This window comes from Heterostelium album (genome assembly GCF_000004825.1).
Source record: "Heterostelium album PN500 unplaced genomic scaffold PPL_scaffold12, whole genome shotgun sequence".
NCBI lineage: Eukaryota > Evosea > Eumycetozoa > Acytosteliales > Acytosteliaceae > Heterostelium > Heterostelium album.
The window spans coordinates 814,668-838,879 of NW_008805074.1; the positions used below are offsets into that span (position 1 = coordinate 814,668).

At 32.9% G+C, this 24,212-nt stretch overlaps 9 protein-coding genes across 9 annotated transcripts; 4 read left to right on the forward strand and 5 right to left on the reverse strand.

Annotated features, from left to right (window-relative positions):
* Nucleotides 1-37: 37 nt before the first annotated feature.
* PPL_10281 (uncharacterized protein) lies at nucleotides 38-3,996 on the reverse strand (the record flags this gene model as incomplete). Its single annotated transcript, XM_020581060.1, has 2 exons — nucleotides 38-2,257; nucleotides 2,353-3,996. 2 exons carry the CDS (start codon nucleotides 3,994-3,996, stop codon nucleotides 38-40), a joined length of 3,864 nt encoding a protein of 1,287 aa, XP_020428645.1.
* Nucleotides 3,997-4,550: 554 nt separating this feature from the next.
* Nucleotides 4,551-5,063, forward strand: PPL_10282 (uncharacterized protein; the record flags this gene model as incomplete). The annotated part of the gene is made up of 1 exon (XM_020581061.1): nucleotides 4,551-5,063. One exon carries the CDS (start codon nucleotides 4,551-4,553, stop codon nucleotides 5,061-5,063), a length of 513 nt encoding a protein of 170 aa, XP_020428646.1.
* Nucleotides 5,064-5,573: 510 nt separating this feature from the next.
* rpl17 (S60 ribosomal protein L17) lies at nucleotides 5,574-6,448 on the reverse strand (the record flags this gene model as incomplete). The annotated part of the gene is made up of 4 exons (XM_020581062.1): nucleotides 5,574-5,849; nucleotides 6,034-6,186; nucleotides 6,280-6,320; nucleotides 6,403-6,448. 4 exons carry the CDS (start codon nucleotides 6,446-6,448, stop codon nucleotides 5,574-5,576), a joined length of 516 nt encoding a protein of 171 aa, XP_020428647.1.
* A 476-nt stretch (nucleotides 6,449-6,924) lies between these two features.
* On the forward strand, nucleotides 6,925-8,058 carry PPL_10284 (uncharacterized protein; the record flags this gene model as incomplete). The annotated part of the gene is made up of 1 exon (XM_020581063.1): nucleotides 6,925-8,058. The coding sequence occupies one exon, from the start codon at nucleotides 6,925-6,927 to the stop codon at nucleotides 8,056-8,058; it is 1,134 nt and encodes a 377-aa protein (XP_020428648.1).
* A 99-nt stretch (nucleotides 8,059-8,157) lies between these two features.
* Nucleotides 8,158-8,571, forward strand: PPL_10285 (uncharacterized protein; the record flags this gene model as incomplete). Its single annotated transcript, XM_020581064.1, has 1 exon — nucleotides 8,158-8,571. The coding sequence occupies one exon, from the start codon at nucleotides 8,158-8,160 to the stop codon at nucleotides 8,569-8,571; it is 414 nt and encodes a 137-aa protein (XP_020428649.1).
* A 355-nt stretch (nucleotides 8,572-8,926) lies between these two features.
* On the reverse strand, nucleotides 8,927-9,581 carry ndufs7 (NuoB/complex I 20 kDa subunit family protein; the record flags this gene model as incomplete). Its single annotated transcript, XM_020581065.1, has 2 exons — nucleotides 8,927-9,134; nucleotides 9,253-9,581. 2 exons carry the CDS (start codon nucleotides 9,579-9,581, stop codon nucleotides 8,927-8,929), a joined length of 537 nt encoding a protein of 178 aa, XP_020428650.1.
* A 633-nt stretch (nucleotides 9,582-10,214) lies between these two features.
* Nucleotides 10,215-11,457, forward strand: PPL_10287 (uncharacterized protein; the record flags this gene model as incomplete). The annotated part of the gene is made up of 6 exons (XM_020581066.1): nucleotides 10,215-10,355; nucleotides 10,446-10,506; nucleotides 10,583-10,684; nucleotides 10,762-10,798; nucleotides 11,067-11,094; nucleotides 11,242-11,457. The coding sequence occupies 6 exons, from the start codon at nucleotides 10,215-10,217 to the stop codon at nucleotides 11,455-11,457; spliced, it is 585 nt and encodes a 194-aa protein (XP_020428651.1).
* A 234-nt stretch (nucleotides 11,458-11,691) lies between these two features.
* Nucleotides 11,692-16,647, reverse strand: PPL_10288 (uncharacterized protein; the record flags this gene model as incomplete). Its single annotated transcript, XM_020581067.1, has 5 exons — nucleotides 11,692-12,862; nucleotides 12,930-13,531; nucleotides 13,606-14,143; nucleotides 14,591-15,103; nucleotides 15,236-16,647. The coding sequence occupies 5 exons, from the start codon at nucleotides 16,645-16,647 to the stop codon at nucleotides 11,692-11,694; spliced, it is 4,236 nt and encodes a 1,411-aa protein (XP_020428652.1).
* A 1,512-nt stretch (nucleotides 16,648-18,159) lies between these two features.
* PPL_10289 (uncharacterized protein) lies at nucleotides 18,160-23,794 on the reverse strand (the record flags this gene model as incomplete). The annotated part of the gene is made up of 12 exons (XM_020581068.1): nucleotides 18,160-18,237; nucleotides 18,583-18,964; nucleotides 19,037-19,128; nucleotides 19,206-20,017; nucleotides 20,092-20,662; nucleotides 20,731-21,354; nucleotides 21,440-21,781; nucleotides 21,878-22,051; nucleotides 22,124-22,731; nucleotides 22,812-22,934; nucleotides 23,320-23,338; nucleotides 23,537-23,794. 12 exons carry the CDS (start codon nucleotides 23,792-23,794, stop codon nucleotides 18,160-18,162), a joined length of 4,083 nt encoding a protein of 1,360 aa, XP_020428653.1.
* Nucleotides 23,795-24,212: the final 418 nt, after the last annotated feature.

A 24,212-nucleotide genomic window follows, 5' to 3' on the forward strand; every position in this document is an offset into this window, starting at 1 on the left:
TTTGTTTTAATTGCTTGGTTGAGTTGCTACTAATATACTATTTTTGTTGTTGTTGTTGCTTTAATTTATTGAACTCCCAGACTTCATTGAGCTTCTGTACATAGAATGATCTATTTGCATCTTTGCCAGATGTTTTAACTCCAATCTCTGACACCAATTGTTTGAGTTCTGCTAATGTCATACTTTCATAATCTGGCTTTTTAAATTTGCTATTTACTTTTTGTGAAGATGATCCTGATGACGATGATGATGTTGTTGTAGGTTTTGGTGCTGATTGAGATAATGATGATTGTGAAGATTGTGATGAATTTGTAGTTGATAACTTTGATATTAGTTTTGATTGCTGCTGAATACTCTGGGAATGAGATTTAATACCCAATCTATGTGGAACCAATGCTGTTGAAGTTGGTGATGTAATCATTTTATCTTGACTATAGGTTTTGGGTGTGTGTGTAGTTAAATTATTGGCCACTGTTGATATTGTTGTGGTTATTGTAGACGTCTTATTATTACTATTACTACTATTACTATTCTTATTCTTAATCTCTTTGATTTGCTCTGGTTCTGGTTCAGGTATATCACCTCCACCAAGCTCATAATCATCATCGTCATTGTGTTTATTGCTACTTTTACTTTGATGCAAGCCACTTAGAAAATAACTACTACCACCACCATTCATAGGAGTATGAGGATATCCTCCTCTACCAAAACTATTATTATTGTTATTGTTGCTATTACTATTTAAAGGTGTTTGTTGGTATCTATTATTTGGCGATGTAAATGCTGAAGTTGATGATGGTGTTCGATTTATATTATCTTCAATATCGAAATTTATATTAAGAGGTGCTGTTAATGGTGTCAGAATAGGTGATAAGGGTCTGGGCAATGCATCTACCTTTGATGAACTAGGAAGTAAATTGGAAATATTGCTGCTTGTACTATTTTTACTATTATTACTATTATTATTATTACTACTGTTGTTGTTGTTGTTGTTGATGATGATGTTGTTGTTACTGTCAGCACTGATAGTTGTGTTAATACTATTATTACTACTACTGATACTGTTATTGACATGAGAATCAGAGGTAGCTGTAATGTTAACATGTGAGGTTGAAGGAGAAGGTGAAGTGCCTCTATACAATTGCTTGGCTTTGTCAATCTCCAACTCTCTGGTAATTGATGCACGTCCTACTTTCACATAATACTTATCTTCCAACTCTTTGAGACCTTTGTCAAACTCTTCTTTTGCCGCTGAACATACATTGTGAAATATATCATTGATAGACTTGATTGTATTGACTAACAATGGATTACTATTACTTTGTTGCTGTTGTTGTTGTTGTTGATTGTGTGATGGTATTTGATAAACTTGTTGCTGTTGTTGTTGTTGTTGTTTTTGTGAATCAATAGAATTTAAATCATGATTAGTTGCAATCACTGGTGAATTTAATATAGGTTGTGGTCTATTGATACTTGAATATACATTGGAATCTAATGAAGATGTTGATGTTGTTGATGATGATAATGATGATATTGTCGATAAATTACTATTATCATTAATTAAATTATGAGTTGTTGTTGTTGTTGTTTGTGCTTGTAATTGTTGTTGTTGTTGTTGTGCTTGTTGTTGCAATTGTTGTTGTTGTTGTTGCTGTTGTTGTTTCTGTAATTCTTGTTGTATTCTTTGTTGTAATTGTTCTTGTTTTTGTAACTCTAAAGCGACTCTCTGTTGTTCCAATTGCTCTTTCTCCTGTTGCAATTGTATTTGCTGTTGTTTATGTAATAACTTGTCTCGCTCAAGCTGTTCACGTTCCAATTCACTCTGTCTTGCCAACTCCAGTTGCTTGTTGATCTCCAAGGTTCTCTGATGATCAGCTTCTATTTTCTTTTCGATTGCCTTTTGCTCCTCCATCTCCTTTAACTTTCGATCCTCGCTCTGACTATCGTACAACTCCTTCGTTGTTTGATCTCTAAACTTATTGATATCCCAAATCGATCCTTTCGACGGTGTATGTCTCTTTGCCAATCTACTTTTAAACAACTTTGATTGATCGATTACACTCAAATCCATCGTATCATTTCCATTATTAACATAATCATTCTTATTGTTATTCTCATCATCAAAGCTAATGAACGATGTTGGTGGTGGTGGTGGTGGTGAATTAGTTGATGTCGTAGTTGTTGTAGTAGTTGTTGATGCGGCTGCAGATGTTGTAGTTGTAGTTGTAGGGAATAACATCTTAACAATATTAGCACTCTTTAATTTTAAGAAAAAAGATAATATCATATCAATAATGTTAATAATTAACTTATTTTTTTTAATTAGATAATAGTTAATATATATTTACATACTTTGAGAGGAGATTGTTTACATTTGAAACCAGCTAAATCATAGGGTGTAGATTGTGATGTTGAATTTGAACCATAACTATCTTTCTTTGATTGTTCGAGTGACTCTGACAATACCAATGCCAACTGCATGTCTTCATCTTCATCGTTGCCAACATCACCATTATTATTATTATTGTTATCCTCATAATAATCGTCATCATCTGAAGTTGGAGGTGTTTCCACTGTCTTTTTATTTGACTTTTTCTTTGTTTGTTGTTGTTGTTTTTGTTGTTGTTTATTTGTTGTTGTCGTTTGTTGTTTTTGTTGACCTGTTGTAGCCTGTTGTTTTTGTTGTGCACTCTTCTTACTCTTACTATTTATATTACCGTTACTCTTTTTACCATTACCATCATTATTACCATCAAGAAAGAATGTAGATTTAACTCCACCCGTTGGTGTAGATGTAACCGTTGATACATGTCTATTTCTTGCTTTACTATTTGTATTTGCTTGTTGTTGTTGCTGTTGTTTTGGTGGTGAATTCGGTGGTGTAAGATTATAAGATACAATCGCTTTGTTATTGTCTTTATCCTTATCATTCTTGTTGTCTGTTGTTGTCATGGTAGTAGTTGTTGTCATTGTTGTTGTAGTTGTGGTGGATGAGGATGATGACGATGTTCGACGAGAGTTGAGTTCATAGAGTTCATTAAGTTCACGAGATGAAATGTTACGTTCTTTAGCACAAGATTTAATATGTGAGATACGTCCACTCACAGTCTTTGATATGTTCTGATAGCATATGAAACAAATGTCACCGCTGTCCATCTGCTTCTGTTGCTCCTCCGACGGTTGATTGTCACGACGTCTGTTCTTGGCGAGATGAGACGAGTTCTCGTTGTTCTTGTTACGTGTACACCGGTCGATGTGATCCTCGACTCTGGCAGCACTGTATTTCGTTATATCTTTCGAGCAGATGTAACAAACGATTGGTTGCGACCCTCTCAACTTATCCATACACTTGGCAACGTGACGATCTCTTTCCTCGTAGGTCAGAGAACCAAACGATATATTACAAATAGAACACTTGGTAGAGAATCCAACCGATTTATTGAATGTCTGTGATAATTTATTGGACTGTTTACCAACATTGTTTTGTTGTTGTTGTTGTTGTTGTGACGATGGCAATGACAAACTTGTACCATTGTTGTTGTTGTTATTATTGTTGCTAGCATTCTCATTGTTATTATTATTATTATTATTATTGTTATTGTTATTGTTATTAACATTATTAATATTATTTAAATGTTTATTGGTTGACATATTTTGAGCTTTATCTAATTGATCGAATATTACTAATCTTTTATCTCTAACTAGTTGTTGTTGTTGTTGTTGTTGCTGCTGATGATTCATGTTATCATTATTATTATTATTTTTATCCATATCTATATCTTTATCAAGATTGGTATCATCATTATGATTGTTATTATTATTATTATTTTCATTGTCTACTACGATATGAACACTAGCAATCTTAACATTTTCCTTTGCATTCTGTCTCTCTATTGAACGAGGTGATAATTGAGTAAGTTGAGAACTCTCCCAATTATCAAGATCTTGATCACCACTAAGAAAGTCAATATCTTTAAAACTATTACTATCTGTCATATCATATCGTATCATATACAACTATTTCATATTAATCTATCAATTATATAAGTACATAACATTTTAAAATTGATCAAGTATGTCTATGAAAATTCTTAATATCTGTTTAAAAAAAACGAATTTAATTTAATCAAAATTCGAATTTCTTGGAATTGAAGTTAGATCTTCCTTTTTTTTAATTTCATTGTCACCAAAGAACAAAACATAAAAAATCAATGTTGTCTAGACAAACATTATTTGAGAAATCTTAGTTTTTAATAATAAATCATAGATATTAAATGATTATATAACAAAAATAAATAAAATTATTATTTTTCTTTGGTTTAAAATATAATAATAAATTAAAGATTAAACATGAAATTCAACAAAAAATATAGTTATTTTAATCTAACTATTATTATTCTTCTTTGTTTTAGTTATAAAAATAAATAAAGCACTGAATGCATTTGCAAAATATTTTATTTTTAAATTTTATTCATAAAAAAAAAGGAATTTCCAAAAAAGGTTTGACCATTTTTTGATTGATTAAATTTTTGTTTGATCAATATAATAGAATGTCAAATCAAAATCGAGCTCCTCATCCACTCTCTTTACTTCCACCTTCAAATTTTAATTTGGCAGAGTGGAAGATAAAGTATATGAACGAAGATGTTCGTACGGTTGCACTCCCATGGTTCTGGCAAAACTTTGATGCCGAAGGCTACTGTGTATATTTTGCTAGCTATTTGTATTGTGATGAATTAGGTACTGTTGTATACAAGACACAAGGCTTGATAAACGGCATGTTTCAGAGATTGGAGAGCTTAAGAAAATGGGCTTTCGCATCAGTGCTGATCACCGGTGACAAAATCGATGGTGATGTAGAGAATCAAGAACTCACTGGCATCTGGATCTTCCGTGGTCAAGAACTCCCACAAGATCTAAAGGACTATGATGATTATATCAACTTTAATTGGCATCATCTTGATATCAGAGATCCACTCAACAGGACTTTAATAGAAGACTATCTAGCTTGGGATGGCGATCTTGGAGGAAGAAAATTCATACAAGGTCAAATCTACAAATAAACCATACAGAACGAACCTTTCATTTGTTTATTTAATTATATATATCAATCCATTTTAACAATATCTAATACTATCAACATTTTGTGCGAATTTGAATCGATAACCTGCTTTCTTTGTATTAGGTGATGTTGTTGGTTATCAATGCAATGCCAGAAATAGTTATTATTGATTCAGCAGGCTTATTCGTTTAGTCTCAAGGCGTACATTTTACAAATTTTAAATTTATTGTGAAATAAAATTTATTTTAAAAATATTACTAAATTAATATTAAATAATTGAATATTATTTATATCTAAATTGTAAAGAAGAATGAAACCAAACAAACAATAAATAATTATAATATAATAATTATATTATATATTTTTAGAGGTTGTGCAATAAATTATTTTGCTCTATAAAAAAAAAAAAGATAATATTTGTTCAAGATAGATAGAGAAATGATAATTTAATTATTAAAATCAATAGTAATTGATGCCAAAAATGATTTATTCAAACTATATATCAAACCCTTTAGGCTTTAACGACACTCTTTGAGGAGGGCAATGGAACCTTGGATTCAACTTCAGTGAGGATCAATTCGACTGAGGATGGTGAGCACATGTATGGATTGATACGACCATGAGCTCTGTAGGTTCTTCTACGTTGCTTTTGAGCACGTTGGACTTGAATGTGTGAAACGACCATCTTGTCGACGTCCAATTGCTTGGCTTCAGCGTTGGCAACGGCGTTCTTCAACAAGGACAAAACGTGTTCAACGGACTTCTTTGGCCATCTGGCTTGAGTAACCTATTGATATTAAAATAATGATATGTTAATGACTACTCTATTCGAATTACATAAAATCCACCATTTTTTCTTTTTTCAAATCAACATATTGAAATCTTAAATCAACTAAAACCTTATTTCTACATAGACCTGAATATGAAAAATGATGGATTCTCGCGAGAGTTATCTATAAATTTCAACTTACTCCACCAAGATTCTTGGCTTGAGCGGTACGACCACAACCATATTTGTATCTACGGAATGGGATGGCTTCCTTGTGCTTGAGGACGTTCCACAAGTAGGTTTGAGCTCTCTTGATGTACATACCCTTGATAGCAGCAGCAGTTTCACGGGTGTTCTATTATGATTATTATGAAAAAGTAGTGTGAATATCTTTAATCCTAAACCTGTATAATCAATCGTAACTCTAACTAATCTATCTAATCTTTACCTTGAAGTGAACACGCAAGTTGGTTCCACGTGCTAAACTGGCTGTATATCATAATAATAAAGTAACAAAGATAAATGTTAATGTCTAAACTCAAACTCTAAATCTACGATAGTTGATATTTACACTTTTCTGGGTTGGTTGGTTTGGTAGCGTAGACTGGCTTGGTCATTTTTGGCTATAGATTCGATATAGATAGATAAATATATAGAGAGTAGGTGGGAGAGCAATGAGTTAGTTTGATGAACGACAAATCAACCTAGATGACTACATAGAAGGTGGATAGATAGATAAAGGGTCATAGTAACTACATACCAATCGCGACACTGGGTACAGATGAGGAACAGTGGTGTGTATTCAAAAAACTGTGAGATCCACCCACTGTCGCTGATGCATCCCAACGAGTAGTCGAAAAAAATTAAAAAAAACACAAATTCAAAAATTCAAACGAACTTCCTCAATCCTCAATGAGTTTTTACAGTGTTTTCCACCACACTATTTTTTTATGAGTGTTTTTTTCTGAGAAGAGATTAGTTTTTCAAAATTTTAACCAAGTCAAAGATTAATGAGCTGACACCTATTACTTTTGTTCAATCTTTTGAGTATAATAATATGATTGCCCTTGTAACTATCTATTAAGATGTAAAAATGGATATAAATAATACAACAACAACAACATCCACAGTAGCTACACCTGGAAAGTCTTTTGATTTCAGTAAATTCAAAAATAAATATAGTTATATTGCAAATAAAGTAGAGGTTGAAAAGAAAAATGAAATATTATCTAGTTACAACTTGATTAATAATAGTAATAATAATAATAGTACAAGTAATAATAATAGTGAAGATCGTAATGATAATGTAAATAGTAAAATTAATAATGAAAATGATAATAATGATAGTCAAAATACAGATGAACCAAGTCTAAGTTCCTTTGATTTAGATATTGAAAGTTACAGTAATATTAATAGTAATAATAGTAATAATAATAGTAGCAATAATGATATAATTAATAGCAATATAAATAGTGTTAATAATGATAGTAATAATTCAACTATAGTTGAACATAAATCAAGTCAAATCTCATCTTTAGGCAAAGAGGAGAAAGAAAAATCAGAGAATGCCACAAACAAGATCAAACACAAATTTGATAGTATAGATATATTTAGTGTTACTGATATTCCTGAAAATAGTAATAATAGCAAGAGTAGTAATGAAAATAATAATAATAGTCAAAATAATATAAATGAAAATTCTAAAGAAAAGATTAAGTTTGACTCTTTAGATATTTTTAGTAATAGCCAAGATCTTGTAAATAGTGTAAATTTCGAAGAAAGTGAGAAGAAGAAGAATACGACTACTTTTACAAATGTAGTTAAACAACAAAGTACAAAGTTTGATTCTTTAGATATCTTTAGTGATGAACCAGATCCTTTACTTCAATCGATTATCCAATCAACTTTACCAACGACAACAACCACAACAACAACAACAACAACGACTACTTCCTCATTTCACAATATTAGCAACGATAGTAATAATAATAACAGTTTTACAAATAACAATAGTACGAGTAATGCAAGTCTATTAGATAGTTCATCTTTTGAATTTGATTTTACGGATTTTAATAATACATCGAATACATCATCTAATAATGATTATAGTAATGATAATATAAATAATAGGAGTACTGGTAGTAATAATAATAATAATAATAATAATAATAATAATAATAATAATAATAATAATATTAATAATAATATTAGTAGTAAAACAATATGATTGGATGGTATTACACCGATTAAGAGTTCCAAGAAGAGAATCAACTATGATTTGGTGACTGGCTCTGCGATCAAACCGAGAAAAGTATCAAAGAACTTTATGACACCTTCTTCGACATCCACATTGAAACGTAACAACACACTGCCTTCGTTAAGTGCAAGCCTATCTACCAGTCCAACAAGTCCATTCAGCAATGTAAATAAATCAGATTCCGACGAAACGACATCTACAAATATCAATCTTAATGATATCTTAAACAATACAACAACAACAACAACAAGATCATCAACAAAAATATTTGATAACAATAATAATAGTTCAACAACAACGACAAGGAATAACAGTGGTCAATTATATTGCCCGATATGTCAGTGTATACCGGTGAATGGACACGTTTCGTTGTGTGGGCATGTATGTTGTTGGGATTGTTGGAATCAATGGTTGTCTCTCAAACTTGAATGTCCAATCTGCAGAGAAAAGACCCGTCTCAAACAAATAAAACCTGTATCTTGATCATAATAATTTTTTACTTTTTTTTTTTTATGATTATTATTGTCAATTTATTTGTATATATACAAATGACATTTTATTATTATAGTTTTGGTGTTTTGTTTTGTTTTGTTTTGTTTAATGTTTGGTGTCATGTGAAGAGGTTTGGTTTTGAATGAATGTAGCAAAAGATAATAGTAAATGAACCATTATCATATTAATTAACTGTTATTATTATCATTTGTTATTTTTTATGTTGATCGATCATATTAATAAATGATTTTACATCATTTATCTTTGTTATTATTATTATTATTAAGTTGTTGTTGTTTGATTATTAAAATATATTATAAAAAAAAAGTAGAGATCATCTTAATGTTTACTTTCTCCACCATGTCAATAAAGCTTGTTCTCTGTTAATCTTCTTTTGTAATTGTAATACACCATAGACGAATGCTTCAGCAGTTGGTGGACAACCTGGAATATAAACGTCGACTGGAATAATACGATCGCAACCTCTAACTACTGAATAACTGTAATGATAATAACCACCACCATTTGCACAACTACCCATAGAAATAACATATCTAAAATAATAATAATAATAATAATCAAATAATAATAATAGAAATATTAGTTTAAACTATTTAATTGATCAATCAATCTATATAGATATATATCATTCAATGATATCAATTGTAATACCTTGGTAATGGCATTTGATCGTAGACTTTACGTAAGGCAGGAGCCATCTTGTTGGTGAGGGTACCGGCAACGATGATACAATCGGATTGACGTGGAGAGGCACGAGGAATGATACCGAAACGATCAAGATCGTAACGAGCAGCATAACCATGCATCATCTCTACTGCACAACAGGCAAGACCGAATGTCATTGGCCACAATGAACCGGTACGTGCCCAATTGACCAAACCATCCAACTTACTGATGACAATCTCTGGCACCGATGATGGTGGTGCTGCTTTGAATGACGATGCTAAAAGTTTTGAAAGATGTTGACCTGCTTGTGCCATTTTATTTGCTTATTTCACACTTTCTTAATTAATATATATTAATGAAAAAGAAGTTGATAATATAGATAGTTAACAAATAATAAAAACAACAAAAAAAACTAATAGAAAAACAAAATATTTTTTTTTTATTTTTTTATTTTTTTATTTTTTTGAAAAATTTTTTTCCATGTGATCATAAATCGAAGTTCTACCTAATTTAGCGCTAATATCACACTTGTAACAATGCAATTCAATCACTTGACACTCATATTCGATCAACCTTAGCAATAAATATATAATGTATAGTTACACTATACAAAAATAATAATATGTTAATTTAAAGTTTGATTTAGATCTTAGTATTTCGTATTTTGGCAGTCAATAATAATTATTATAATTATGTATCGGTTAAAGATAATATATGAATTTATTGTTTTAGATAATATGTTAACACTAACTTATTAATCAATGTTAGAGTTGGAATGGAATGTAAGATGACTGAAGTTCACCCCAACAATCATTTTAAATTTACAACACAATATTGATTTAATTTAATTTTAAAAATAATTTAATTTATGAATGTGGCTGATTTATTAATATCCAAATCAAATTAAATTTCAATATTTTAAATAATAGTAATTATTAATAGACAAAATGACAAATACCAATAAACAAAACTTGGAAGAAATCATCAAAGGTATTGAAGAGAATAGAATCCTTGATGTCTTTGAAAAGTATTACCATGATGATTGTGTAATGTTCGAGAAAGGTGATTCCACCAATAGAGTTGGAAAGGTAACTATTTTTTTTGAGGAGAAATAATATCACCTTTCATCAGAGTGCTTAGTAAAGTATCTAATTATGTTTTTTTTATACTTTTTTTAGGATGCCAATAGAAAAGCTGAGGAAAGTTTTGTTCAAAATGCTCAGATTCATTCAGTTAAATGTAGAGTGAAAATATACTTTTATTTTTTCATATATATTTATATATTAATTTTTTTTTTTTGAAATATAAAAAATAGTAAACAAGATCATGGCGGATGGTAATAATACAGCCTATGAGATGTACATGGATTTCACATACGGAGGTCACAATGTAAAGAAAACACAATGGGCCATTCAAGGTATGTATTAATATTAAATTCATGCGCTTTTTATCAAACTAATAAACAATTTTTTAATAAATAATTTAAAAATATAGAATGGAGAGATGGAAAAGTGATCAAAGAAGAATTTTGGTAATGTTATAAGGTACCTACTTTGATGTCAATTACCCAGCTTTTGTTAAAAAAAAAAAAAAAAAAGGTTGTTCCATTCAACTAAAAAGTTTTCAAATAAAATGAGCCTTTTAAAAAAATAAAATAATTAATTTAAAAAAAATATTTTTTTTTAACCAGTGGTGTGAAACAGTGTGATAATAGAAAAAAAAACACTAATTTATATTGTTATTTGTAATAGATTAATCAAAGTTTTATATTATAATCAATATTTTCTATTTTTAATTAGTAAATATAATATAAATCCTTTAAATAAAGTAAAGTTTATAAAAAAATGGGAAATAAAGTAACAAGTTTATTAGATAAATATGATAGAAGGTAATGTCTTTAAAAAAAACAAAAAAAAAAAAAAGTTGTTGCAACAACAACAAAAAAATATAAGATTACAACATACAAGATTACAGGAGTTCATTCAATATATTAATTCAACAAACACTATTAAATTTAGATATGGTGAATTAGATCCAAAGCAAGATGAGAGATTCACAAAGCATTTCATTATTGCTTCGATCGGTGTAGCATTGTTTTTTGGTGTTATATTCTCAGTTATTCTCATTTTATTAAAGAAGTTTGTTTATCCTGATGGTAAAATGGATGGCACAGGAAGTACTGTTGTATAAATATCTTTTTAAAGTTAACAAAACAAAACAAAGCAAAACAAACCAGAGAAACAATTATCATCTTGCATAGTAATATCATATAGAGAAAAAGAAAAGTGAATAATATAATAATAATATAATCATTTTCTTTGTAAATAAAATATAATAATAATACAAATATATATATATTTAAATCTAGAAAAAAAAGAGGTGATAAATCATCAATTGATTACTTTATTTATATATCTAAATTATCTATCTGTTCTCAATGAATTTTAACATTTCATTTAGTTCAGTGAATAGAGCCATCGATATATCGTTGTTATTGTTATCCAAGAGATCTTCGATGGTCTGGAATGTCTGATTCTTGTGATCTTCTAATATGAGTTGGTGTTGTTGTTCGTCGGTGGTGATCCTGACGACTAGATTCTCGATCCTGACTGCCCAGTCCGAGGTAAATGAATGATCCAGTACATAGAGATATTTGTTTGATATGAGTAGATGATGCAACTTTTTAGATCGGTCAAAGTAATCGAGATGCGCCTGATAGTATTCGTTGCAATTGACATTCTTGAGGGCGTATAGTATCTCTTGCCAGAACGATTGCTCCAAGTTGTAGGGCCGCAGTATATGATCGTACCCAATGAATCGAGGCGGTCGGAATCTCTGAGCCATAAGCGATTCCTCAGGGTTACGATAGCTATTTCTCAGGCCCTGAGAGGACTGATTGACCAGGTCGATCACACCAACGCCCGTCTTGACAACGGCGCCAACCGCACCTTTCACCAGTCCCGGTATGAAGCCGTCCAATAATCCATTTTCTTTGATCTCCTTGAATGGCTGTGAGATGATACCGGTCAAACCATTGCCGAGTCCCCAACCCAAAGACAACAATCCCTGCGAGAAAGTAGGTGGATTCTGCCTCATCTTTTTCTTTCGCATCTCTTGGTAGTTCTTATCCATTGCAAGCGGTGAAATAACATTACCGATGGAACCGGTAATCTTACTGGCAGTGTTAAATATACCAAAGATCGAACTCTTCAAGAGGTTTCCAGTGCCGTGAACAATATCGAGCATCGACGATGACTCTTTGATCATATTGACACCACGTCCCAAGCTATTGGTCAGCGACATCGGTGCACCAAATATATCAGAATAAAGTATAACCTTTCCGAAATACCATATGAAATGATTGGCTAGCGATTTCACCAAACCATCAAAAGTAGTAAACTGATGTTCCAGTTTCCACGATTCCAAGTAGAGCGAAGCGTTATCAATATTAGCCAGTGCACTTCCAACCGAGCCAATCATGGCACTCGAATATTCTGATGAACAATAGCTAAATCTAATTTGTATTGGTGGTAAAGATAGCAATTCAAAATACATTCTTTTAGAGTCAACTGTTTCTGGTACAGGTATAAACCCTCTGTAAATATAAATTAAAAATGTTAGAAACTAACTCTTTTTTAATTGTTTTTAAACTTGTAACTTACCTTGGAGATGATTTAGGTGGTGCTTTAAAGAATTCTATTGAATTGTAAAAAGTATACAAGTGGAAAAGTAATACTTCGTCGATCTGAACTTTGACTGGTTGAACTTCGAATTTCAGAATCTTAATATAGTCAATGGTTGTTTTCTCCTCGGATTTATATTCATATTTGGTGGATCTTGAGAATGTTGCAGTGAGCATATTCGGTAGTTGACTGCTATTATCATTATCACTCTTGGAGTCTGTATATCTAGATATCATCTCTGGATACATTGTATAGTAAAGCTGATTGTCAACCTTGATGGAACCAATCGAGAACTTGATATTCTGTTCGAATTCCATCGTATTATTAAATTCCAAAATGATATCTTTGAGAGTGACAAACATCAATTCCTTTGGTTCTGAATCGATGATCGACAATGAAATACCATCGAGCTCTGCACTGAACGATAAAAGTGACGTCGGTTGTTGATCGGTCATTGATTTGATCTGTTTCGATTCTAAATCCTCGTTGATTGCTTGATTCATATCGATGATTCTCAATACATTGGTCGGCCCATTTGCATAGATTGTAGTTTTAATCTTTGCAACATATCCAGAGTGTAGCTGAAACATATTACGTTAATTATTAATAACCATTTTCATTGTTAAATTTAAAAATACTATAGTATTTTACTTACTCTAACAGGTACAGCATTACTCGAAGTATATAATTTATCCAATCTTAAACTCTTATAGAATTTGGTGTTTGGTATCTTGATTTCAAGTTTTTCTTCTAGTCTTGGATCGTCCCAGGTGTAACGAATGGTTTGTCCACTCTCCACTTGGTGAAGAATGCCAGTATCTGATTGTGAGATGGTGATTGGCATGGTCGTTAGATTCTCAATCTTGAATGGTGGACACTCTTTGGACTCTGGATTGAATATGATAAAGAAGTAACCTTTCTCTGATATAATTTGGACTAGCGGGAGGTAGAGGTTATCATCGGATTCCGGAGAGAGTGAACTTGAACTTGGTGATCCAGGATTATTCACTTTGTAGGTTGATAGTCTGAGATGGAACATCGATGATTTGGTGATGTGGAACGATCCACTCCAGCTGTTGGTTGGCGACACCCTGACATAGAGTTGCTGTGGCTGGTCCAAGTCGAGGAAGTGGAATGGAATGGTAGCGCCAGGCTCCAAGATGTAGTCACGATAGATGTCAGAGTCTCTTTGACTATAGTAAAGAGGGAAAGGAAGTTTGTTGATAAGTAGATACTTGGGTGTGATTGTGATCTGTTTGGTTCTAAAGAATTCTTTGCTGGTGGTGACGTTCGAACAGAGTTGCAAACTGATTCGCCTGTTATTCTGGAATTTAGTGACGTTGATATCGCTTGGTTTCGTAGAGTTGAGAGGGATCGGTCTGGACAGGTCGGACTGATCGATCTTCAAGGAGAACGATTGATTGTGAACATATTTAACAGAGGAGAACATCAGTGGCGGTGGAATCGGTGAGGTGGAATCGTACCAGGTTCGTGGATCTCGCTTGATGTCGACATGTGCTGCACTCGATGATCCTGGAATCAACTGATTTTGCTGGATCGTAGAGGTGTCGGTAGACGATGAATTGGTGTTACAAAGCAGCGGTAATCCAGTCCTGTTTATCATCCAAAAGTCTGCATACAAACAAAGAGAAATAGTTCCCAAAATCTGATGATATTCCAACTTCATTGACAATCGATTCTTTTCGGCATCCAACAGCGTAATGGATTGTCCGTCAATATCTTTCTTTGTGGAGAGATTGATCTGGAAGAGATTCGACCATTCGTGATGTTCGATCTTGACACGCATCATTATGATTGCCTCTGTGTTGATAGAGTGGACGTTGGTAGATGCGCCACTGGCAATATTGATTTCGTCGACAATGTTGGAGGAGCGCTGATACTGTAGACGACACGATATCGGTGTTGCCAATGCATTTTCAATGACAAGTGGTGTTGTAATCTTAATGATATGATTGTTATCCTGGAGAATATCATCGAGATCGTCACGTTCTGCACCGGTATCATCTTCAGCAGCAGCCGCAGCAGCTTGTTGATTTGCAAAGAGATGTGTGTCTATTTGCACCAAGAAGTAGTGTCTAGGTGGGAACTGTATAATCTTTATACTCGGACCTTTGTTGAATTCGATTTCTTCACTGGTTTGACGAAGTTCCGTGTCACAGAATTCAAACTTTGGCAGTAGAGGTAGCTGTCCGTTGACTATCGCCAATGAGCTCGATTGTCTCGCGCCAATTGTCCTTATGTTTTCGCGAGTCGGCCACATATACTTCATTGGCTTGTAGGTATCATTCACCAACAAGTAATTCGATCTGATAATCAAAGTTCTGAATCTTGGACCGAGAATGATTTCATAAGCAATCTGTTGATGTTGTTCCAAATGTGTTTCATATTCTTGTTGGTTGTTGTTGTTGTCGTTATTATCGTTGTTGTTAGTGTCAGAAGATGATGATAATGCAGTAGTATCATTGGAGGATACCAAATCGAAAAAGTGAATTCCACTTCTATCCACTGGAAGATGACTGATTTGTCGCCAGCCAGGTAGTTTCAAGTTGAGACTGTAGGTGGAGATCGATGTTGCATCTCTGAATTTCTTTGGTGGTTCCTCAAGAGTAAATGCCACTTCATCGCCAGTCTCAACACACTTTGTTGACTGAGGAAGTAGTTGTTTCAACTCCTTCGATCGAATCGACCAATTCAGTGGCAATCCAGTGTCATTTCGAAGAACAAACAAGTTACCGGTGGTTTTGAATGGTTTGTTGGTGGGAATTCTCGAGAGTGAAGATCCGCTTGCCAATCCTTTGAATGTTGTCCAAGATGTATATAATACATCAAAGAGTGCAGTTGAGAGATTAAGGTTAAGTTGACGACTGGTGGTGAGAATTACTTTGTTCATGGTAACGTTGTTCTCCTGAGAATTCAGTAGACTCAGTTTGAATCCCCAATTCTCAATCAGCGGTTCCCACTGAGAGTATTGATTGTTAAAGTAGTTGGCCGCCACAAACATTGCAATAAACATCTTGTTATCGATCAACTCTAGCGAAATGTTTGTGAGCTTGACATCGATCACACCATTATAACCTTTTCCGTCATCGATTACTGTGATCGATGCACTCGGTAGCTGAAGATTGATATGTGGTTTTGCTTTGCCGACAGAAGATGATTTACTACCACTTCCACTCTTTCTCAGATTAGGCTGTTGTTGATGATGTTGATCTCTCGATGATAGTTTGTTTGGCAGAATGGATATTAACGATTGTGCAAGTGTCAAGATATTATCGTAGCATGCCATACAGAGATGAAGATCCTGGAATGAGAATGTAACGTGTATGGGATTGCCCGATACAATGATATCGAATGGCAGTGAAGGATTGTCGTTTCCTTCGATCTGTCCAATGGTGGCGGTGACAGAGAGCGGATCGATAATCGATATCGTCGTACTATCTACTTGATCCAACCTGCATTTAAACAGCTCGAATTTATCAAAGCAGAAGTTCATATCAGTATAGGTGAGTTTCGATTTCATTATTGAAACTTTTCCAAGTACCGATCCCTTGACAATCAGCGCGCGACTATCGGATCTCGTAGGATTCTCGATGAGACATACTTCAACCTTGGTAGCTTCAATGTGGACAATGAGTTGAGGTTCTTTGATATCGTCGTTATTCGATTCTTCAAGCATGGTTTTCACAGGCGAAGAGTGTTCCTGGTCGAATTGCTCGATTAGGTGCTTGTCCACTGGGAGCAACAGAGGCGAGAGCACTGGCGATTCAACCTCAGACAGCGAAGAGAGTGCAATGATACCTGGCATAATAAAGTCGATAATGGCAATGATTGATTCCGGTACGATGTTGGCGCGTAGATGGTCGAGTGTGATTTTCATCTCTTGGCAGCCATTGCGTTGCTCACAGAGATAGATAGTCAGCTCCTTCTGTTTATGTTCCTTAGAGTGATACAGCAGCTTCTTAAAATGATTGTCCGATGTTTTACGGGTGTCGATCAACTCGATGGAGCTCATCGACAACGTCGTATACTCGTTGTAATGAAGGTAGTCAATCATTGAGAAATCCAACTGGTCTATCTCAAAACAGACAACGGATTCACGATTCTTTCTAAAGATTTCCAGTGAGATGTGTGGCAGCCGGAATGAGATTTGGTCTTTGATGTCGGAGCTGGCGGGCTGAGTGTCCAGGTTGTACTTCTCAAGTCGTTGGTAGGTGCGAATCTTTTTCTTTTTCTTCTTTAGATTCGGCTCGACCAGCGACTTTATGATGGAGATCAACAGGCTGTATTGTTGGTCGGTTATCTTGATAGCGATTGGCGAGATCTCACCGAGTACCTTTTGTTTCGGTGAATGGATGCCAGGTGTCTCTACAAATGTTTCAATACAAATGTAGAGGTTGACCTGGTTCGACAGTTTCTCAATCGACTGATCCACCACTTTGCCAGCGTGATACTTGCACGATTGGAAATTTATGGACGATGCATAGATGTAGATTTCCTCGGATTGTATCGATGGATCCTCCAGGCAATTGGAGTAGCTGTTGAACAGTGAGATATGTCCGAGGTCGGCAATGATGACGTAGGGCGACACCAAGTTCTTTGGGAAGATGATTCGCGGTGTGTTGACGTCGATCTCAAACATGACACGCGATCTCTGGTGACTATCGTGTATTCTCCCAACAGCGCCTTTCGCACTTTCGGATATCGACATCTTGTTGTTCATCACCTGTTCAAAGTCATCAAAGTAATCGACGAGCTTATCGACGAGCGAGCGTATTACCACCAGTTTGACAGAGCTCATTCGCACACTGATCGTTGTGTCCAGGCTGCTGTCAGAGTAGCTGTGCACGTAGATCTCAACGATATGCTCACCGTCGGTTCCAAACAACGGTCCCAAGTCACTGGAAGCATCTCTACTGATGTCTGTCACCAACAGATTGCCCAGTTTAAATCGCATCAAACTTGATTCCAAATCGATATCGAAATTCAATTGCATCGATTTGATTTCAAACGCAAAGAATGCTTCGTTATCGTCATTCAAATGTAAGTTTAGTGATTTCATTTTGATGGAAATGACAATCTTTGGATTATTCTTATCGGCTTTGAATGTTTCTTTTCCACCTCCTGTATTCGATTGACTTTATAAACAGGTTTAGTTATTAGTTTGTTCAAGTACTTGGTTAACTTTAACTTACTTTGATTTTGAAATACTATTGTTGTTCATATTCCTACTCTTGGATTGAAGTAAATTCAATATTTTGATGGCAATCTTTTTGTTGAAATTAAAGAGAAGTGTGTTAAAGTTGATGTCAATCTGCTGTGAGATTCCGTTGTACTGAGGTGAGTTCTTTTGGATGGCAGAGATTGACATGGAAATCAGATTCTCTTCGGAGCTCGGATGTGGAAGTGGCGATGAGTTGGCTATGTACTTGAAGGATGGATCTGTGAATTCCTGATAGAGATCTTCAATATACAGATGTTTGAGTGATAGCACTATCGATAAATCATAGGTTCTCTGATGTATCAAAGCACCGATATCAGAGAGAAACAATTTGACAAACGGTTTGTCATTCTCCACAATATTGAGAGTCACCGTTGGAATGGAGAATGATACTTCAAAGATTGTATTGTAGACCATCAGAATAGGTAGTTGGTCTTGAGGATTCAACTCCAACTGTTCAATCGTATTGATTAAATCAAATTGAGTTTCCTCTTCACTCCTGAATGCTGTTTCGGGTTTTGTTGTTGTTGATTGTTGTTTTTCCCCATTATTATCATTGTTATTATTATTGTTAATATCATTATTAGCATTATCATTGTTATCAGTTTCAGTTGTTTGATCATTCATACCAACTGTTGGCGTGGATGTAGTTGGTTGGAGAGGAGTTGGAAGTGGTGGCATATCATTGGGAGCAATTGAATCGAATATACGAATTAACATTTCAATTGTCTCTTGTGACAGCTGAATATCCAGTGATGGCAAGTCACCAAATAATCTAGTAATTAGATATGTTTGTTGGTTAGTTAGTTTGATTATTATTCGATTTGAATATTCCAAGTTTACTTACTTTAATTTAGTTAATAAAGTTTGTGATTGAATTATACATTTATATATTGAAAAATTGATATCGAATCTATTTACAAGTGGTAGTGATTGTTTCTATAATATTTTAACAAATAACAAACATTTAGTAAAGATTGTTTAAATATAGATATTTATAAACGAAAAGTACATACATTTGATATGATAAAGAATTGGATATTCTTTAATTGAAGTTCGTAGAGGTCATAGAGATACTTTGGTACACTATCATCTATTTCAGCACTACCACCAGCACTGCCACTAATTTCCCTTAAAAGATTTGAAGGATCCTTCACTTCATCTAAAATACCATTCTTGTGTCCATTATTATGACTGTTGTTACTTTCTAGTTTTGGACTGGAGTTGGCACTGCTATTATTGCTACTCTTACCACTTTTACTATTATTATCAGCGTTAGTGTTAGTGTTGCCAATATTAATACTAATGTTGTTATTTTCATTATCAGCAATTCCATTACTACTATTCTCACTACCAACACCATTATTGGTTTCTTTGTTGCTATTATCACTCTCTTTGATATTATTATCATTGTCATTATTGTTATTGCTCTCTTTATCACTGTTTTCTTCTCCCTCTTCTTGTTGTTGTTGTTTCTTTCTATTTAATATCTCTTGAATATCTTCTACTTCATGTTGATCGACATGATTATTATAATCTAGATCGTCATCGTCAATGTAGTAGTCTTCGATGTTCGAAGATTTGTTTGAACTGTTCAGTGAGAAAGAACCCAAGTCCAACACTAGTATCGGTGCGTCTGGATCTGAGAAGCTCTCGGGTACCAGAATATGTGGAGCATTGATATTGATATCCAGATCGACAGTCTTGTGATTCTGTAATTCATACTGAATCCTAAGTGTAGTCCTATCCTTGAATATCTTTATCTGATTCCTCGCTGCCTCCTCAATGTCCTTCAAAGTATTTGATGGTGCATTTCCAAAGAATTCCACTATTTATAATTTGAACAATTAATTAATAACAACAAATAATAGCTATTAATAATAATAGTTATAAACTACTTACGAACAGAATCCAAAATAGATTTACTATATACAACTTCCAATGGAAGTGTTTCGATGAATATGAAATAGTTGGCGTCGGAGTTGAGTGGATTCTCTTGTATCCACATTTCAAAGAGTGGTTGTGTTTCGTTGGTGTCGTGATAGTCACTCAGCTCCGAACCGGTATCATCGGTTGCCTCTATTATAGAGGAATCATCATTGTTATAGCTACTAGTACTATTGTTATTAAATATACTATTACTACTTGTTGAATTTGTAAAGTTTATATTATTATTATTATTACTATTATTGTTATTATTCTGATTATGATTATAGTTTACTAATGATGATTTTAATGGACCCATTAAAATAGGATAAACTGTATTCTCAGTGAATCTATCTTCAACATGAATGGTCTCTAAAATAGTTTGAAAGTATAATGATTCAACAAATTTATCCAGTTTGATTGTCACATTGGATAAAACAATGACAACATCATCTCTCTTTCCACTCTTATTACTGTTATTGTTTCGTGCTAATCTAAGTGCAATAGATCCTTTTGTCATTGTAAAATTCATTCTTGTTTTAACATACTAAAGAAGAGATTCAATTTATATATTAGTTATTGATAATGAATATCAATATTTATCAATGAACTTACATCTTTTGGATAAACAATATTCTTTGTTACTTGATGTTCATCATAATCAATAGTTGAATATAGTTCACGCTTCTGTTCATCTGTAAACTCTAGATTCTCAAGTATCTTGTCTTGGTCATCGACATTGGATTTCGAATTGTTTCCCCAACCAAGCCAACCGAACCAACCGCCACCACCGCTTGCGGTACTACTAGGACTTTTAATAGTAGAAGATGATGTAGTGGTAGTATTGTTAGAAGGAGTAGATGATATAGATGAATTTACATTTGATGTTGTGGTTGATGATGATGTTGTAGATGTTACAGAAGAAGATGAAGACGATGAAGAGTTTGGTGATGTAGATGGTGAGTTTGGTGTAATTGTTCCAGCCGGTGATGATGATGATGATGATGATGTTCCAGTTGTATTATTATTACTACTACTAATAGTACTATTAGTATTGTTGTTGTTTGCAATACCACTACTTCCACCCAACGTAGAAGATGTAACCAAAGCTGATTTCTCCTTACTAAAAGAATCCTCTCCTTTCATCTCTGCATCTGCCAACGATCTAAAATACACCAAATCCTCAAATCTATATTCTTTCTCCAGTTGTTCCAATCTTAATTTATTTACTTCTGACAACTAAATAGATTAGATTAGATTAATACCATAAGTATGTATACTCTAATAGTTTGTTGTTGTTGTTGTTGTTGTTATTGATACATACAATCTTCTTTCTCTTCTTTTGTTTATAAAGTAAAATGTATTCTAAACGATCTTTTCTTCGTTTCTCTATGAAACCGGGTGTCCACTTTGATAATCGATCTTTGATATCGCTCAGCACACAGTAGATAGCAAACTTCCAACGATCCTTATTGTTGCGCAGGCCATGCTTTGGCTTGTACTTTCTGTACTTCTCACCCTTCTTCAATATGGAGAACCACTCTACCAACGCCATGATTCCAACGTACTGATGTGACTCCAACTCCAAATTGATCTCATTGAATTCGAAATTAAAAGTGAAAGCTGGAATCAGTTTATTTGGTAAAACTGAATTATTTATCAATAACTATAGAATGTTTATATATATATAAGTGTTAGTTAGTTAGTTAAACAACAAGTTGTTATAAAATAAACATCAATCTAATAATAACTAATAACATACTTTTAAAGAACCACAAACAGGATGTAAAAGATAGTTGTGTAGTGGTTTCGAATCGGATTTCGAATGAATAAGACTTGACATCTTTGATACTAATTCATTGATGTGTCCGCATTGTAAGAGTGGCGACTCCATATTGGTATCCCAATAGACTGATAGATTGGAAAGTGTTATTAACTAGTTTAACGATAAATTGAAAAGTATTAATATTGATAATAACTCGAGTTTGATTCTAATTAAAACACATACTTTATGTACAAGTGTATGTGGAGTATGTAGAAAAGTAGGTTGCCAATCTTCGTTGGTCGATTGCGCTTTGAGATGTTCCAGTGTCAAACCGAAACAATAGGGTGGTTTCGAAGGATTGGTTATCGTATCTTCGAATCTGATATGTACATTATAAATGGAAATCTGAATGTTATCTACAATCTTATTTCTCAATGATTCCGTAAATGATGATCTTTGTGGTTGTTCAATAACATCACTATCATTATTATTATTATTATTACTATTCGAAGTAGAAGTAGATTTATTATTGTTATTGCCGCTTGTTGAACTATTTAAATTATTTAATAACTGTTTCTTTTCATCTTTTAACGATTCATAGACTATTAGTTTATCCAACTTTTTAGTCTGTTTGACCTGTTCGTCTTCTTCATCCCATTCGTCCTGTGACTTTGGTGTGGCTACAATGTAGAGTTTATCGATGATGATGATGACAGGCTCTGTCTTTAGATTGTTCCACGGTATCTTTATCGATAGTTTACCAAGAAATCCTTCTTTAACGGTGAACGGTAGATTATTGAAATTCTCCAACGCTCTCTTTTTCAACTCTAAATTCTCTAATGTGACATCACCTTTTTTGTTTGTTTTTTTTGTAATATTTAAATATTAATATATATATATAGATATGTATTCAAAAATAAACATTACATACCACTCCAAATACCAATCTTTAAATTCTCGGTATTCAATGTCTTTATATACTTCCCAAGATAACGAGTAAGTAGATCTGCTACGAATCCTTCAAACATCTCTGTCTCTCTATCTTTCTTGTTTGCTTTATTTAAAAAAATAAAATAAAAAAAAAGATGATAGATCTATATATATATTATAACTTAGGATGTGAATGAATATATATTTATCTAAATTAACATATAATTATCTTTTCTTATATTAAAAATGAAAATGAAAATTAAATTAAATTAAATTAAATTTATGATGTTCATCATCATTATGAAAACTGTCTGAACACCCAATAATAATATTTGCAACATTTTTTTTTTTTTTTAATTTTTTTAAATCCTAACTCGACAAAACAAAGAAATCAAAAATAAAAAGAATCAGAAAGTTCTTTTAACAAAAGTTGATTTATTTGGATTTTTTTAAAATAAAAAACTTTTCAGAAAACAACAAACGTATTTTAATAAAATATATATATATACAAATAGTTACTAGAGAGTTCTTTAATATATTTATCTCTTTGAAAAATGTGCACAAATATTTTCAAGTGAGTCATTAAAAATTAAAAGTAGTTATTTTATTTGTATGGGAATTAATTAATTTTGACTAGTGATCATGATCAACCTTTTTTTTTGTTTTTTCCGAAAAAAGTGTAACATTTTTTTAGTTGTAGATAATCTTGTGATAGATGATAAGAACATATTGATTGTTTTGGGCATTGTGTTGGAGGTTTGCATCAATGTGGTATTGGAACTTTCCTTCTACTTCCAAGCTTTGCAATGGGATTCTGACATTGATAACATTCTTGTTACCATTGAAAACGGCACCGACATCAAAGGTATAGACATCAATTCCTGGGAATGTCTTCAAATTGTGTACTGTTGCATTTCCACTGATAGCATAGTTTTGATAGCCAGTACTTGGGTATGGGTTCAAATGGATATTCAAATGAGGCATTATTTTTATTATTTTCTTTTCTAAAGTGTATACTTTTGTTTTTCTTTGATATTCACAATTTATCAACTATTTATAGTGTTTATTTTAAACTTCCTTCCATCGATTCTTTTAGTGAATTTACTTTGATGATTAATATATATGAAATTGTAATCTTCTAAAGAACTCTTCATTCGTGTACTTAGAAGGTTCAATTTATTAATTGTATTTTTTTTAATAAAAAAATGATACTATGACACTCAATCTAATATTAGATTATTAATAAATAGAATCTATCCAATTTGTAAACTAATCATTATTTTAATGGATTTATTGTATTATATATTTATTTAGGAAATATTACTAACAAAACTATTATATATCTATTAATATCTACAACTTTGGTGGAAAAAAAATGTGTATTCACCTATTTTTTTATTTT